General features: G+C 37.6%; 1 protein-coding gene across 1 annotated transcript in view; it reads left to right on the forward strand.

The window, feature by feature from the left end:
* LOC308222701 (gamma-aminobutyric acid receptor subunit pi-like) overlaps positions 1 to 17525 on the forward strand; it is a gene marked incomplete at both ends in the record, with an annotated part of 40270 nt that overhangs the window by 11549 nt on the left and 11196 nt on the right. Inside the window, 4 exons of the mRNA XM_080621039.1 lie at positions 3604 to 3671; positions 5115 to 5332; positions 5956 to 6038; positions 10439 to 10576. Of these exons, the coding sequence (XP_080477165.1) occupies positions 3604 to 3671; positions 5115 to 5332; positions 5956 to 6038; positions 10439 to 10576 (507 nt within the window). The remainder of the gene's footprint in view (positions 1 to 3603; positions 3672 to 5114; positions 5333 to 5955; positions 6039 to 10438; positions 10577 to 17525) is intronic.

The raw sequence follows: 17525 nt of genomic DNA on the forward strand, positions 1-17525 counted from the left end.
TTCCTGCTAGAAATGGACCTGTCTTCTGACGTCTTTGCATAAAATATTATAGTTGAGATCTGTCAGAAGGCTTGTCTTAATCTGTCCAGTCTCTTCATTTAACATGTACCTGTCAAGAAAGATGTCTTGTGGTGGGACGTTAAATGCACCAAAAAAATCCAAGCTTAATTTATCATTTCATCTAAAAGTCCCATAATACTCTAAACCAAAGCAAATCTGTCAGTCAGGCAGAAAAAAACCAGTTTTTCATGAACCTACAATAAATTATTCTGGTCATACTTTCCCGTCTAATTCTCTGTTAGAGTTGCATAGTATTTTATCCAATATTGTGCAAGGGTAAGGTGTTCTTCCAAAAAGCCATCCCTTTTGAGATATTTCCAAATGTCAGAATCATCTTAAGTTTTCTTAAACTAAATGAAAGCGCTATTGCTAATAGCTCAGCATTGGCAGTTCACAATAGTGCAGACTGATTTAAGTAGTTGATCTTCAAAGTTACAAATATCTATGTGACACAGTAGTGGTTTACTTTTTTGGTGCAAAGATTAAGAGACTGTGATCACTGCAGTGAACCAAACTTAATTTTTAGGTGTGCTGTCTGCCACTCTTCTGGCTAATTTCCCATATGGGGTTACTATGAATATCTGTAAAGTGCATGAAGTAACAGGCTTTGTACATAAATTTCAGTAAAAGTTAAAATATATGTTAATTGAATGCACCCATTGCTGTAACAAGGCACACCCTTCGGTGGATATTTGTCATGTTTTGACGATTCTCTTAACTAATGCAGGACAGACTAACTTCAGTTTTCTTCTGAAGATTGGTCAATTTCTTCTGAAGCTGCCATTATACATAAAATTTCTGCCAAACATATGGAAATGTAGGAATCGACTGCCTCATCTGGTCTACTGCCCTGTTTCTGACACTGTCAACAGACCTTTCAGAGGAAGTTCAGGGAAAACCCTGGTGAATAATTGTGGGGAGACTCATTCTGTTATTAATAATGCACTTATTTAGTAAGGAACCATAAACTGTGTTTAGCCTCACACACACAAAAAAATAGCATTTAACTAGTAATAGTTTTCTGATTTAATTGTTAAAGCAAAGCTATTCTCAACAGCTTGTATTGTGTTATTAAAGAACCCTTCCGTGATTCCCCTCCCCTGCACAATTCCTCTCTGGCATGTTGCTGTATCTGAAGGGTTGTAATTTGCTGCTGAGTTTTCCTGAGTGCTTGGCTCGACAGGCTGGCTGCACAGCACAAGCTCTTGTGTTATGAAGACTGTCATGGTTAGCAAAGCTGGGTGGTTTTGTCCTGACTACAGTACCACTCTTTAGCACTTGAACTGCAAGGCAGGTCTGTGCTAGGACAACTAGTCCGAGCCTAAAGTACCTCTGAATCTAAGGTAGATGTCTTTTGGTAGTTGGGAGTCACCTACACTACATTTCAGTTGTGGTACTCAATAGTATTTTGAAAAATATAACAGGAGAGAAGGAAGAAAGCGATGCACAAAGTCCTATGTCTGTGACTCCAGAAAAATTAAACCTAATTTAATTTCAGTAATCATTCTGGAAAGTCAGCTTTTCGTCTCAGATGTGTAACAATAGCACTGATGATACTAAATGTTGCTAATGAACGTTTCTCCTAATCCGTATCACTTTGACTAGGCAAGGATAAGCGTTCCTATCAATAAAATACGATATAATAGGAAAGAGTCTGATTATTCACAGCCAGAATTCCCATATTGTCAGCTGAACACTGCACTGTCAACTCCCAAGGATGGTCCATTATTAAGTATATACGCCTTGCATGATGAGCTTCCCCCCAAATTCTTGTGTGACTGTTGGTAGTGAGATGCTCTCATACAGTGACACATTGGAATCCACAGGAAGGCTTGGAAAAAAACCCCAAACAACAAAACCCCTAGAAAATGGGTTATAAATCACATTTATCTTTAAATTTAAGAATTTCTGAGCATCTGACGTGTCTTTTGAAGCTGGCAATATTTAACTTGTAGTAATGATATAGTACAGTGGTAAGCACAAGTGTCAATTAATTCTGCTGCTGTTGCATGCTAGAAAGTTGGGCAGAGTTTCCTAGAGGCTCAAGTTTATAACCATTGAGTAACAAATATAAATGTATTCTTGGGATATCAAAACCTGAAAAGAATGGAAAGAAACAACAATCTGTCAATGGTCTGAGAACTTTTAAGTCGTACAATCTTGTTCTTAAGTTAACTTCCAAAGCCTTCTTCCAATAGATGAACAAATTTTTCCAATTCCAATGTACAGTTTATAGTATATAATAAACACATTGATTACCATCAAGGAATGCTGCAAGCCCACAGTCCTGCTTTAAGCTGGAGTTTTATGGTTGAAGTTTCAACAGAGTCCAGAACAAAGCATTTATAGATTCTTTCAGAAGTGCCAGATGTTTAACAGCGCTGACACATGCATTACAAATGGAAATTATTTTGGAAAAAATAAACATACCAATGCACTTACACCACTTAGAATGACACAGTTTTTGTTAGTGCAAGTCAGTGGGGTAAAGCTGGACCCTGTCTTCCTCTAGATGCCATTTGGGGGCATCTATACCTAATGCATTGCAAGGAGCCAAGAGAGGGTTTCAGCAGCATGCCTGCGATATACTGGCACCATCACCTACCTAGATCTTATCTAAAATATCTGATTTTTCATTACTACATTCTCTGCTTCTCAATTACTTGGAAAGATGCACTTATTTAATATGAATTTCCTTGTACATGTACTTAGTTAATTATTCTGCACATATTCAACCAGGAATAATGTCATGTTCCCATGAAAGCTCTGCATAATTTCTGCATTTTAAAATACACAGCTGATGATCTTCCTTCTGACAATGTAAAGTGTATTCACATGGAAACAAGAATTGGAACATACTAGCATTACAATGACAACTACTTAGGTAAGGTATTTAATCACAGTGAACAAACCTTCAGCTGGTCTTAAAAGGAGAATGACAGACTAATTTCCCTTTATAAATGCAAGTATTTAAATCACAAGTTAATTGCTAGTGGTCAAAAGAAGGAAGTTAAAATGCAGTGACACAATATAGACAATATATTCTTAAACAGCCAGTAAATAAAGTCACTCAGCTATCCCATCTGGATGTTAGCCATGTGACATTGCCAGGTGCAACCCCTTAGTTCACTAACATCTGATGGACCAGATGTTGCAGCTGGAAGGATTCTTTCCACTGCTCTGCATCTCGGAGCAGAAGGGTGTGATGTTCCTTGGGATTGTACCTTCCACACCTTGTTGTGCAGCGTTTTCCCCAGCATCTTGTTTCTGGAAAAAAAGTAAATCATATAAACCATAAAATATTTAGAAAATAAAGTATATTTATTAAAGCCAAGATACTGTTAGTCTAGAAGTATTGTATTTTGGTTATGAAATTGTTAAAAACCTGTCATAGTCCAAGTTTGAGGTTTATTTCCTTCAAAAAATTTCCTTTGAACATTTAGAGAAAATGGATCATATTGTGGGAGATTTTCTAACCAGTTGTCCTGAACACTGAATATTAAAAAACCTTGTGCTAGACTCTGACTTTCCCTTTTTTTGCAGATGGTCCCGTTTTAGTTGGAATGAGTCTGGATATTGCAAGCATTGATACGATATCAGAAATAAATATGGTACTGTAGCTTTTGAAATCTGTTTTGTTTTGCTTGTTGATGTGTTTACAGCTGCTGACAATGCGACTTTGAGTCGCTTTGTGCAGTCAATGTGTGTCAGGAGATGGAATTTTATTTTTCACTACAGATAGTAGTTATAGCACTAAAAGGAGTAGAGAAATGCAGGTGTAAATCACACCTGTCACATACAAACAGAAATTTGCTACTGAGTATTAATTGTCATGAAAGGAATATAGAACAGTCTTTATTTTGCAGATGGAATGTCTAAATCTTTATGCATTTCAGAAAGCTATATATTCATGTGACTTTGAAGCCACTCCCTTTCCTTGTGATTAAACAGCTGAACAAGTATTGTTTTTCTCTTACTTTTACTATCTCACATGAATTTATTCCAGCTGTGTTTCGTTAAATTTGTGTAATTTATTTTTGAACAAACTATGAAATGAAGTTTTCTAATTAAAGATACTCTTCATTGGTACATAGAAATAAAAGGCAAAAATCATTAATCAGATAGTCAATATTAGAAAATATTTATGTGCCTTTGTGTCTATAGAAGTGTGTGCATATATAAATATTAAAAAAATATATATTAAAAAAATTAAATATATAAAAAAATTGTGTTTATATATGCATAGAAGTATCTCGCCATTTCATTACTCAGGTTTCCACAGAAATTGAACATTAGAGTCCCTCTGTACTTAGTAAGTGTTGGATAGTATTTAGGAAGGGGAAAGTAAGGTCAGTACCTAAGATGAACTTATTATCCTGATAAAAGCACACCAGAAGATCAAAATTTCATTAAAGAAGTGCTAAGAAATAACACGATTTTACTATAAGACTACAAAGCATATCTGAATTACAGGTGAATTGGGCTGAGAGCTATATTCAAGGTCTTGGTAAATTTGGTAGTTTCCCTTGTGATGCTGAAAGGATAAATTGTGCTAAAAGATTATTCACTGCTTATTCCACTAACTTCTTTTGTCCTTTTGTCTATCTGAATTTATACAACTTTTTCCAAAGTTTTCTTAAGAAATGCATTATTTAGTAGTTTATGTGAACAAAATGATGTTTGCGAGCACTTATATAAATCATTCTAAGATTTAACGATTTACAGAGACAGATTATCTGCTTACAAAACTCTGATGACTTCAGTTGATTTATAGGCATGGACTTAGGCTAGCAGCTTTTACTGTAAAATTCCAATAACTATAAGAACAAAGTGTACTCAAGATAATATTTTGTAATGATGTCAACTTCACATCAAGTGCTGGAAAATTTGGCAGTGCAAGCGCCAGTACAACTGCTTTCAGAGTGCCAGCATTTAAGAACAGGACATGGGGAGTCGTAGGCTATTTGTGCCCAACAGCTGTTTCCATATACTTTTGTAAAACAGAATATAATACAGGCTTGCTCTGTGTGATAATTTTGTTTTTTCTCTTTCAGGACTACACAGCTACCATATTTCTAAGGCAACGATGGACTGATGAGAGACTTTGTTTCGATGGTAATAAAAGTTTAAGCTTAGATGGTCGACTGGTGGAAATGCTTTGGGTACCAGATACCTTCATAGTTGATTCAAAAAAGTCTTTTCTTCATGATATCACTGTTGAGAATCGTCTTATAAGAATATACCCTAATGGAACAGTCTTGTATGCTCTGCGGTATGTATATGCTGCATACCAGCCTTCATATTTGAAGTGTACTTATATTTTAAACTTTACAGGTTAACGTAAGTTTATGCTTAAGAAACTTATCTGTTTGTAAAAGTAGAATACACATGATCTTGTACTTTTAAAAATACGTAACGCTATTGACCCATATGATTAAATTTCTAAATTTAACAATAGGTTTCATTTTCTTCTCTGAATAGACCCTTTTACTTTCATGCCAAATTCAAGAACTGCATTTTGCCATTCCAGTTGTTTTTCAATGAAGTCATAAAAGAGGTGATGATTGATTTGCATTATTTACTGCAGATTATCCCTTATAATAGATTTTGATAAATATAACAAAATTGTAAAATATGTTGGAAAATATCAGCAAAGGAAAATACACAGTGTGAGAAAGGAACAAGGGGTGGCCTTTTTAGATTGCCATGAAATTCAGCTGTTCTGGAGTGGTTTCTTGTTTGGGATGCTATTACCAATAAATACTAGATTTTTTCCTCCTTGCAATAGATAATTGAATGAAAATATTAATTTAATAGGGATACATGGCTTATTTTCATTTTTACTGATGAACAATCTTATCCCATTAATAATTAGCAATACTCTTTTTTTTCAAGGATCACCACAACTGTTGCATGCAGCATGGATCTGACCAAGTATCCGATGGATAAGCAGACGTGTACTTTGCAACTGGAAAGCTGTAAGACACTTAATCCTTATTATTTTTATACAATTAGAAAAAGTTCTGTGATCTTATTCCAGGACTGCTAGATATTATTACCAAAGAGGCTGGAATTTTTGAAGAAGCCAAGGCACAGTATGTAACCAGCTCCTACTGAATTCTAGTAGTATCTGTATAAAAAGATAAATGCAGGAGGCATTACTGAAGACAGCATAGGTGTACTGAAATGTTGCCATGCCATTAATGATTAAACAAAATATCAGGAGATTATTTTAGGTTTGGTTTTGTTGCACAACCTGCAGTTATTCTGTTGGTCTTCAGGGGGAGTTCTGAGAGCAGACAATTTCCAGCACAGCTGAGAAAATATATTTTTCTTCTTTCAGCTAGTATGCATTTTTCCCCCCGCGAGGTACAATTCCTTTAGCAGAGAATGATGTTGGAATAAGGCTTATTTGTAAGGCATAGAGTTCATGTTTAATTAATCTACTGTTTTCATACTGAAAAAAGGTAATTTCGTAGACAGTTCTGTTCTGAGATGGATATGTACAGATTGTGCTATGACTTACTTAATTGCCTCTGTGTCAATGCCCTGGGAAAAAAATGTCATCAGTTGATGGACCAAGACTAAATATACCTTTATAAGTTCTCATTTTAACAATCCATGTCCTTATAATTTTCAGTAAGATATGCTCTCTAATACTTTTGAGGCATAGTTACTTTGCAAATACCCAAATGTGCATGTTTCTAATTAACTTTTTTCTGTTAGTCATATGACAAGACTCTAGCAAAATATGTTTTGCATGGGATAACCTTAAAGAATAAGCAATTCTGTAAGATGAAAATACATGTTCCAATATATGTCAATGCATATTCAAAGTCTTTTGGGAGATTTTTCAGTACTTGTCAAGTTTTACTCTTTATAATTTCAGAAGTGTGTGTGTGTATTCTTTGTCTCTTGTTGATAATGACCAGTTAGAAGATTGTAAAGTTTCATTGTGGACAGAAACACAAAGGAAATAAACCCCAAAATCTTCCTCACACAGGAGTCCCTCTAGAATCATCACTTTTACGAAATCTGTTTAATAAGTAGTGATTTGAGTTAGAATTTGGATTTATCTCTAATTTCCTTTGGAGTAGCATATTGGAAAATCAACATATATGGGTTTACATCAACTGCATTGCCTAATGAGTCATTTAGTATTTTCTCTAGTTCCAGAATGAAAGATATCTCCCACAGGAACTTAAAATTTATTTGACAGGATTAAAAAAATAATTCCCTATATTATTAAAAATAAATGTTTTCCTGAATGATTCCATCTGCTTTTTCAACTGCACACAAGTGTCTCTTGTCCAAGGGGAAAACCTGGTAATGTCCTCACAAATGTTCTCAGGACACTGGTGTTTAGTTTTGAGGAAAACAGCTAGAAGCAATGAATACAAAAGGAAAGTGTGCATTTAGCTGTGGCCCTTTTTCTTCAATGCAGTGCAATACTTTTTTTGAGATAAGTCAATTTATAGATGAATCATCTATAGATCATTCTAGAATACTGCTTACAAATATTCACCTGGAATTAAGAATTGTGAATGCAACATACCTACACATCCACAGAAGTACTGATGTTTATAAATAAAGAGTAGAATATATAGCAAATATTTGAGCTGAAACAAAGGTTAGGCTTTTTGTTAAGTGATTACCAGTGTAAAGACAAATGTGACAAGTGATGGCTTTACACAATAAAGCAACCCTAGTGGCCTTTGCAGCGTGCTATTCTGCTATAACTAGTTAATAACATTTGTTGACTTATACTTTCTATGCAGCAAAATACATCTCAGCCAAAATGTTTGTTGGTTTTTTCCCCTGTTATTGCAACACATTAGAAGGTAGTACTAGCATATGTTAGGACACAAGGAATTGCCACTCTGTTGATATGACAATTGTGACATATGGGGATTTGGAGGGCTCCTGTCTCGGCTGGTGCTGCCAGGGGGTTCATGCTGTCTACCATGTGGTAGGGAGCACCACCATTCATTCATGCTGGGCTAAAGGCCTTTTTCCTCAATTTTTCCCTACACAGCCTCCACTCCAAATACATATTCATATTTTGGGCCCATCTCTGCAATTTAATTTCCTGTTTAAACTTGTCCTTTAGCATTTATTCAGTGAAGAGCCATGTGAAGGCACTTAACTTGTGCTTGACAATCAAGGGAAATTAAAATTAGCAACAGAAAGGTAAAAGAACTCATTTGTATTAGGCACTATGAATGTTTAATCCAAATTTTACTATTCCTGTAGTTAACCCTGTTGACATTAGCTGCTCATATTTGTATCAGCGAAGTACAGGAATGGGACATTTTGGGCTTGAGGAATTAGTTAGAATGAAAACTCAGTGTCATGTAAAGAGAATGGAGATTATTTGTAAAAGCCAAATAACACAGCTTAAGGATTTTGACTCTATTAACTTTTAAAACATTTTATAATTAGTAAAATATTAATCCCCTGAATAAAGAATAACTTTGCACTGTGCTATTTAACTTTACTGACTATTGGGAAGACTCTCCCAAGAAAATCCTTCACAAATAGAGTTTTGGAATTAGTATTTTCAATGAGTTTTCATAGGAAGGATGACCAAAACCTACTATTGTTCAACTAATCAAAATAATTTGGAGCAAAAATGGCTCTATTAAAGTAAAACAACCTCTATTTGGGGATATGCTTGTTATCGCCTTTCCCATCTCACACAACTTGGAAGACTGAATATCTTGTAAAATAAATATTTACTGTGGTGCTCTCTAGTTCTTTAAGCTTTATTTAAATATCTGCAGTTCATTTATACTAAGGGAAAGTAAAACGAATCCATGCTTGAAATCATGCATAAAAACTGCTTCTATGAACCTCTTTGTTTTGACTGAGGACAATGCAATCGTTTGTTTATAGGGAATGTTACTTTTATTTTTTGTCTCCCAAATCTGGGAAATTTCCCAGCATGTGGTTTTAGGGAATCAAAAACTTAGCTTGGATACACATGCTTTTGGCTTAATCTTTTGACACGACAGTATTTTAGCTTTAATTGCTATATATATGATAATATGAACAGAGATTCCTGGTCACTATACCTTTTCAGAAAACTGCCAGTGATAGTGAAAACAATATATGCATTTAAAAAGTCATCAGGGAGAGAGCATGTCCAGTTGAAATTGTCACTTTAATAGGCAATGAGCACAGTGTTTCCTTGAAATGGAATTTCTGAACTCCTGTTTTTCCTACATTAAATGGCTGTAGGAAATTAGGTCTTTTTTTTTCATTGGAAGAAGCAAAGCCATTAACTTGAAAATATTAAACTGCTGTCTTTGTTTTAATGCATCTTCTTTTCTGTGATTCTAGTGCTTTGTTCCTTTTGCAGCATATACCCTTGTGCAATGTATTGCATTCTTTTCTCACTGTAATTTACTTGCAATTGACTGAAGTCTAAAAATAATCATCTGCTCATGTTTCTATCTCCTGAGCTTAGCAGTTGCACAATATGTCTGTCAAATACAAGAATGATTGATCAAAGTAAGCTAAAGGAAAAGCTGTTCAAATGCTCCCTGTTAACATGTAAATTACATTAACATAATCTTGAATTAATCATATACACTAGTCTGAAAATTGCCTGCCTTTTAATATAATGGGAAAAAGCTACGGAGGTATTTTAGCTATGATTGTGCTGCATATTGACAAGTGTGTGCAAAATACAGTTGCTTTCTGGTAGATGATTCATGTCCCGTCTCAGCTTCTAATTACTACTTGAAGGTTAAGAGGATATCTCCTGGGGCCCCTGAAGTGTGCCATGCTGTTGAGCCTGCAGAAACGCAAGCATGTAAGCTGGTGTCCTTGGGAAGCATCCAAGCTCCTAAGCCAAAATGTAGTCCCAAGTGATGACCCAAGCCCAGTTCAGAGCACAGTGCCTGCATGCAGCAGTGCTGCTGCTCTCCTCATTCCTTCATTTCTTTGGGAATGGGGACCAAATGCACTGCATCAAGAAATAGCATCCTGGGAAGCAACAAAGGGTACACTTAATGTTTGGTTCAAATGCTGGCAGTGCTATAATTTATGAAAGCTTTATTTCTTTAAAGCTTAAGAGCTTTTGCCTTGAGAATGCCATGTGGTACTAATCTCTTTTACTAGTTTGTCATTTATACTAGAATAAAAGATACAAAAAAGACCACCTCCAAAATGTCAGCTTTTAAATTACAAGACTTCACATTTTAGTGGGAGTTTTGTTGCAAACAGGCATTACACTCTGCCAAACCCCGTCATTGTTTATGTCTAATTGTACTTTCAGGCAGACAAATAAGAAACAGCTGAACCATAAGTGTGCTCAACACAAATTAGTTATTGTGTAAAATAAACACGTTTTTTGGCTTGTGTATCACTACAGGGGGTTATAACATCAATGATGTCATGTTTTACTGGACTAGAGGAAATGATTCAGTTCGAGGTTTGGACACACTCCAACTGGCACAATACACAGTAGAAGACCACTTCACGTCTGTATCTGAAGCAGTATATGAGACAGGTACGAACACTCTTACAACACTTTCTAGGTACGGTTTGGAATATGGCCCTGGAAATGGAGCAGCATTACGAAACTGAGCACATGTCTTTCTCTTAGGATGTGACAGTTTTCATTTTCTGCTAGGTTGTATTCTTGAAACTGTAAATACTTTTTCAGTTGCTACCAGCAGAGACCAAGCTATTCTAAAGGTTGAGAGTTTCTGAGCATTTTCTTGGAGGCTACACATTACCTAAAGAACGATAAACAAGACATTTGCTACTGTTTCTGTGTAAAGCCAGAGCTCTTGTGAAGGAAGAAGAGCCTGTAAATTGGTCATTCAAATTGAAGAGAGATGAGGAACCCTGAGTACCCAGCTCAGAACAGTTCCCAGCCTCCTGGAAACAGCCACTCTGGCTTTTTAAGGGAGGTTAAAAGCCTCTATTCACTCATGGAAATTTCTGTGAATGTGCTGGGTGCTTGAACAACTGCATGAAGTTTGTTTTCATGGATAGTGCTTGTAGGAGTTGCTCTTTATCTGCAGCAGCCTCTCTCCAGCCTGGTGGGCAGCAGAGTGTGTATTGCTCAACCTGAGGTTCCTCTGCCCAGGGAAGGGTCAGAAGCATTTCCTCAGACCTGTTCTTTTGCTGATCTTAGAAAACCACTGTAGAAAGTTTCCTCTAACAGGGGACTTACCCTCAGTAAAAAGTCTGCTTCTGTTTATTTCCCACAGATTTCAGAATGGCTTTTAGAGAGTTCAAGACCTGCCAAATGTGCTTTATGCTCTTTGTGTTACTCTTGGGTCTTTCGTTGCTGCTCAGTTTCTCTTCTGCTGAAGTCAACAAGCCAACTGGTATTCTTTAAATGAAGACACACACATCCTTAAAACCTGTAGTTTCATCAGAGGATATGTTACTAATTCTGAGTCACAGAAATATAGTTTCTCTCTTCCATTACTAGGTAATTCTGCTTTAATAATGCAACACAGAGAAACTTTATGATCTGATTTCAGGTATGAATTCAGGCTAAAAATCAGAGTTCTCTAAATAGATATAAAAATAGAAATGAAATACATATTAGCAGGCTCCAGGATGGCAAAGTATCTTGCTTCTTAAAAGTGACATCTGCTTACCTTCCTCCTCTTTACAGCTTCTGGGTAAGCAACATCGGGTTCAATCGAAGGAGAATCATCCTTTACTGCTATTCTGCCCAGAAGGGTATTAGGACCTGTTCACCTTACAGGAAAATAGGAAGAGAAACCCTGCTTAATTCTCACTATCTCCAGTCACAGAGTCCAAACTCTAAAGCCAAAAAAAGTCTATTATTTTTTTACCAAATAGACTAAAATCAATTTCCAGTTACAACTGAAGAGACATGATAGGATGAACTGTGTTTGTCTGTTCAGTAAATGATGTTGTCTTCCTCCATTTATGTTGGCAGGAATCGTATGTATAAAGTCAAAAGCCACTTTTTCTTATAATTATAGATTTTAACACATGTAAATTAATTAGATTAGAATTTCCCACACCTGCTTGTTTCAAGTCTCCTGTTCAAGAATGCCATGTTCTCAAGTGCTATGCAGTACTTTTAAAATGAAATCTCGTAATCCTTTTAATTTTCTATTGAGTCATTATGTTTTGGGAGCTATTTTCTACATTTTTATTTTATTTTTTTAGGAGAGGAGTGCCTACTGTAGCTCATATTAAAAGAAAAAAACAACCAGATTATGGAAAGATGCAATCAATTCTGAAACGAAAAATGATGTTTTGCATTTCCTCACTTTATAAATAAGTTACATTATAAATAACAGTTATTTCGAACAATTGCTATTCAAAAAGCTAAAGATACAAGAGAACTGTGTGTAGCATTTCCTAACACAGCAAAAAAAGCAATCAGGATTTGATACTCTGTGAACTTGAATAAGCAGTACAGCTGCTGTGCAAGTGCAATATTTTACAACAGTGCAAAACCTAAGTTCATGTATGGCCACTGACAGCCAAATTTAAAATGTAGTCAGCAAAATTCCTGCATAAGTAACTTCAGTAAATTTAAGAAAAGGGCATTGTGGATTAATCTTGTTCGTAGAATAGCATGTATCAACAGAACAGTAATCACTTTGTTGTAACCACATAATAGTAAATCACTTTGAATAATGTTAGCTAGGTTGCTGACTAGGGTTTGGTATAGATTTGGTTTTGGTACAGACCAATTTCATTTTGGACATGGGCAAATTAATTGTTAGAACCATTTTCTACATGTCTTCATCTACAGTCCTTATTCTGCTTGCTCTTGGACCCCAAACCCATGTAACTGGAGCAGTGGGTGCTGGGTTTTTATTTTAGCTGTGTAGCCAATACCACCTGCATTCCCAGAGTAATAAATAGTGGTATAAAAAAGCTTCCCTATTGGAAAAATATAAAAGCAACTAAGGACTGTTAAAGTTTAGCTTTTTGTGTAAATAATCATAGTAATAACGCTGAAACACATTCTAAGAATTCATTTAATCTATTCTCATGTTGCAAGGTAAGGTCATCTATATCTACAGCCTACTTCCTGACAGATGTTTCAAGGGGTAAGTTAGTCAAACCTCTAAACTGTCTCCTTCAGAGCCTCCCCAGATGACTTTTTTCTTCCTGGTGATTATTACACACATATTTTCCTCATGTCTAATCTTGATCTCCCTTGCTGCATTTCAAACCCATTATGAGGATATGGAAACCAAATTTTTTGCTATTTTTCAGCAGGTCTTTCACTGTTTCAAGACAGATATGTCTTTCTTCGCATCAACAGTTTCTCTCTTTTTAATATACATAACCAGCTTTCTAGATCTGTCTTTGCTGTTGGTCTCTCATGGTATTACTCTTATCTTTGCTGACATGCAGCACCCAAAACTGGGTACCCTGTTCCCATCAGATATCCTCCAAGGTGTGAAGAGTTCACTTAATGCATTTGATGAACTCTGTTCTTCTTTATCCATTCTGAGTTGATATTTGCTTTTCTTGCAGGAAATTTTTTTTTTTTTTTGACCTTGTTCATATTGTGATTCCTTCTATTATTCCACCTTCTTTATTGCCCTATAGCTACATATTCCCTGAACTCTGTCTGGGGAGCTGGTAATCCCTAGCTGAGTGGTAGGACTTTGTACTTGCTTTTGTTGAATTGCGTCTTGTTTTACTCAGGCTGTTTTTGATAGTTGTTGGGATAATTTTGAATTCTAATCCTGTTCTCCAATGTGGTAACACTCTTCTCTTAAAAGACTCCTGATATGTCATCGTGTTTGTCAGTAAGCAGTACTGGACACTGGGCAGACCCCATGTATTCCCACTCAATGAATGTTTCTGTTTTCAAAGCAAGTGATAGCTAATTAATCTCAGTTAGCATTTTTAATTGGGGAAAAAAGCAAAAATGTAATTTAATACTTGAGGCTAATTGACTGTTGATAGCTTTTCTTCTGGTCTGCAAATTTCCTGAAGTCTTGCTTTCACTACTGGAAGTATTCAGCAGCAGCAGGAGTGAAAAGGTTCAGCTTGCTCACATCTAGTCTAACACTGAGTCTTCAGCCTGAGCCCAGAAGGCAGGGAGAGTTGTGTCAAGTAGTCAGGGCTCTTGGTGCACATCCCCACTTAAAGAAGCGTGAAGTCAGCAAAATGACATATTCAGATGGTATTATTTTGGCAGAATAGACGGAAAGAAGAGACAGAAGCATAAAGTCAGTCTCTGCTGCTTGATGCACATTTGCCCTCTTGAAAAGCAAAGGGAGCTGGCTGCTGTTCCTTATCTGCAGTCACTGTCAGGGTTTTGACATCTATCACAAATCCTGCTTTAGCATCCTTGAGCTAGAGGCCGTCAGACCTTGCTTAGCTGTGCAATGCTGAAACTTTTTGGCCCCCGGCCACTCCACGTTATTTGCTTCTCAGGTGGGAGGCAGTACTAAGCCAGTAGTGAGTTGCTCTAGTTTATAATTAGTGAACTGAAAACCAAAAAGTATACAAAATATATATAGACTATAAAGGGTGTATAAGAGTGTATAAATATAACAGACTCCTACACAGAGTGTGTGTTCATCAGTCACAGTCTCTTTCTCTTGAAATACAGGCATTGCCTTGTTTTGTCCTAGAGGCCCATCTACAGTTTCCCAAGGTTCAGGAGATTTATTAGATAACAATCAAACTTTTCAATCAAGGTATATTGACACCCTTAGCTTACTACATCAGTTAGAGAATTGCATTTCAGTTGCACAACTTCTTTGTTGGTAAAAGCAGGACACTACTCATTCCTTTTTAAACGAACAAGCAATAAAAGATTGCATACTGAAAACAAGATTTTCAGCACATAGTTAAAACAGTAAAATTCTATTTAGAGCTTTCCTGTACTGTTCCCTTAAAAGGTCTAAGAAGAGAAGATGATGATGCGTTGGTAGAGTTACACTGATGCACTTGTGTGAGATACATCACGCATTTTATCTGGCACCCAAGGGGTTAGCATGCATATTTCATGATAGAAAAGATTGTGCCTTTGTGCCTGACTGCACATCTGTGTGCAGGGTACCAAAGTGCTTCTTACATAAAGAGTGATGTGGAGCAGTCTTTTACTGGAGTAGAGTTCATCAAAAAGTCCACAGGAAGTAACTGTGGGAAAGATGCTCCCATCCTGTAACACTACAGTGGAAGTTAGGAACTGCTAACAGCATTTATACAGCATCAGTCCTTCGTTCAGGTGCCTCTTCTGTGACCATTTGCTGATCAGAGGGCAGCAGGAAAGAGCAGAGATGCAGCGTTCTGCCATCAGCTGGGAAGAGATGCCATAGAAAAATGGGATAATAAAAAAATGGATGACCTAGGGTGATAAGGAAGCCTGTTTATTTAGGTCTATATCAATTTCTCGGGCAGTGCAGCGATACTCAGTGTTAATAAAGTTACCAGTATTGTGGCAAGGTCTATACAAATTTTCAGATAGGCAGTACTGTAAATGAGAATGCTGTTTTTAGAAGCCAAAATCCAGACTTCAAAGGCAAGTTATGAAGAGGAATACATCAACTTTTCCTGCTTTCAGAAAGATCTATTTTAGACCTGGACAGCACCTGCTGAGCTACTGGTAAAGTCTATGCTGTTATAATTTTTGTGATACTAAAACAAAAGTAGCCAATTGGAACCAACTGAAATTCACTTTCTTTCATATCTACTTAAGTATTTTGAGTTGGAGTAGGTATGCAGATTATGAGTGCTATCTAGATTTTTTCATAGAATCATAAAATAGTTAGGGTTGAAAAGGACCTTAAGATCATCTAGTTCCAACTCCCGTGCCATGGGCAGGGACACCCCACACTAAACTATATCACCCAAGGCCTCATCCAACCTGGCCTTGAACACCGCCAAGGATGGAGCATTCACAACCTCCCTGGGCAACCCATTCCAGTGCCTCACCACCCTCTCAGTAAAGAATGTCTTCCTTATATCCAGTCTAAACTTCCCCTGTTTAAGTTTGAACCCGTTACCCTTTGTCCTGTCACTACAGTCCCTGATGAATAGTCCCTCCCCAGCATCCTTGTAGGCCCCCTTCAGATACTGGAAGGCTGCTATGAGGTCTCCACGCAGCCTTCTCTTCTTCAAGCTGAACAGCCCCAACTTTCTCAGCCTGTCCCCATACGGGAGGTGCTCCAGTCCCCTGATCATCCTCGTGGCCCTCCTCTGCACTTGTTCCAACAGTTCCATGTCCTTTTTATGTTGAGGACACCAGAACTGCACACAATACTGCAAGTGAGGTCTCCCGAGAGCAGAGTAGAGGGGCAGGATCACCCCCTTTGACCTGCTGGTCACGTTCCTTTTGATGCAGCCCAGGATACGGTTGGCTTTCTGGGCTGCGAGCGCACACTGCTGGCTCTTGTTAAGTTTCTCATCGACCAACACCCCCAAGTCCTTCTCTGCAGGGCTGCTCTGAATCTCTTCTCTGCCCAACCTGTAGCCGTGCCTGGGATTGCTCCGACCCAGGTGTAGGACCTGCACTTGGCATGGTTAAACTTCATAAGGTTGGCATCAGCCCACCTCACAAGCGTGTCAAGATCCCTCTGGATGGCATCCTTTCCCTCCGGCGTATCAACCGAACCACACAGCTTGGTGTCATTGGCAAACTTGCTGAGGGCGCACTCATTCCCACTGTCCATGTCACCAACAAAGATGTTGAACAAGATCGGTCCCAACACCGATCCCTGAGGGACACCACTCGTTACCGGTCTCCAGCCGAACATCGAGCCATTGACCACAACTCTTTGCGTGCAGCCATCCAGCCAGTTCTTTATCCACTGCGTGGTCCACCCATCAAATTGATGTCTCTCCAATTTAGAGACAAGGATGTCATGTGGGACAGTGTCGAACACTTTCCACAAGTCCAGGTAGATGACATCAACTGCTCTACCCCTGTCCATCAGTTTCGTAGCCCCATCATAGAAGGCCACCAAATTGGTCAGGCAGGATTTCCCCTTAGTGAAGCCATGCTGGCTGTCACCAGCCACCTCCTTGTTTTTCATGTGCCTTAGCATGCCTTCCAGGAGAATCTGCTCCAAGAGTTTGCCAGACACAGAGGTGAGACTGACTGGTCTGTAATTCCCTGGGTCATCCATTTTCCTCTTCTTGAAAATGGGGGTTATATTTCCCTTTTTCCAGTCGTTGGGAACTTCACCTGACTGCCATGATTTTTTCATGATTTATTTGTTATGTACAAGCTGGAGCTACTGTCCAGTTTGTACTTCTGCCATCTGGTAAATTCTATAAAGCCCAAGTAACTCAGCTTAATCTTCTTTTGCTGTGGGGTGACCTAAGTAGGTCATAAGTAAAATAGCTTATCTTCTAGGAGGTGTAGCGTATATATACTGTCAGTCATTTAAGTTCAGATTCATCTGAGAAACAGTAATTTGATACTTCATAAGCGGGTAAGTGCTAATATGCCTTTGCTTCGTAGATAGCTATTTGCACAGTGA

The sequence above is a fragment of the Psittacula echo genome, assembly GCF_963264785.1.
Source record: "Psittacula echo genome assembly, chromosome: 6".
NCBI lineage: Eukaryota > Metazoa > Chordata > Aves > Psittaciformes > Psittacidae > Psittacula > Psittacula echo.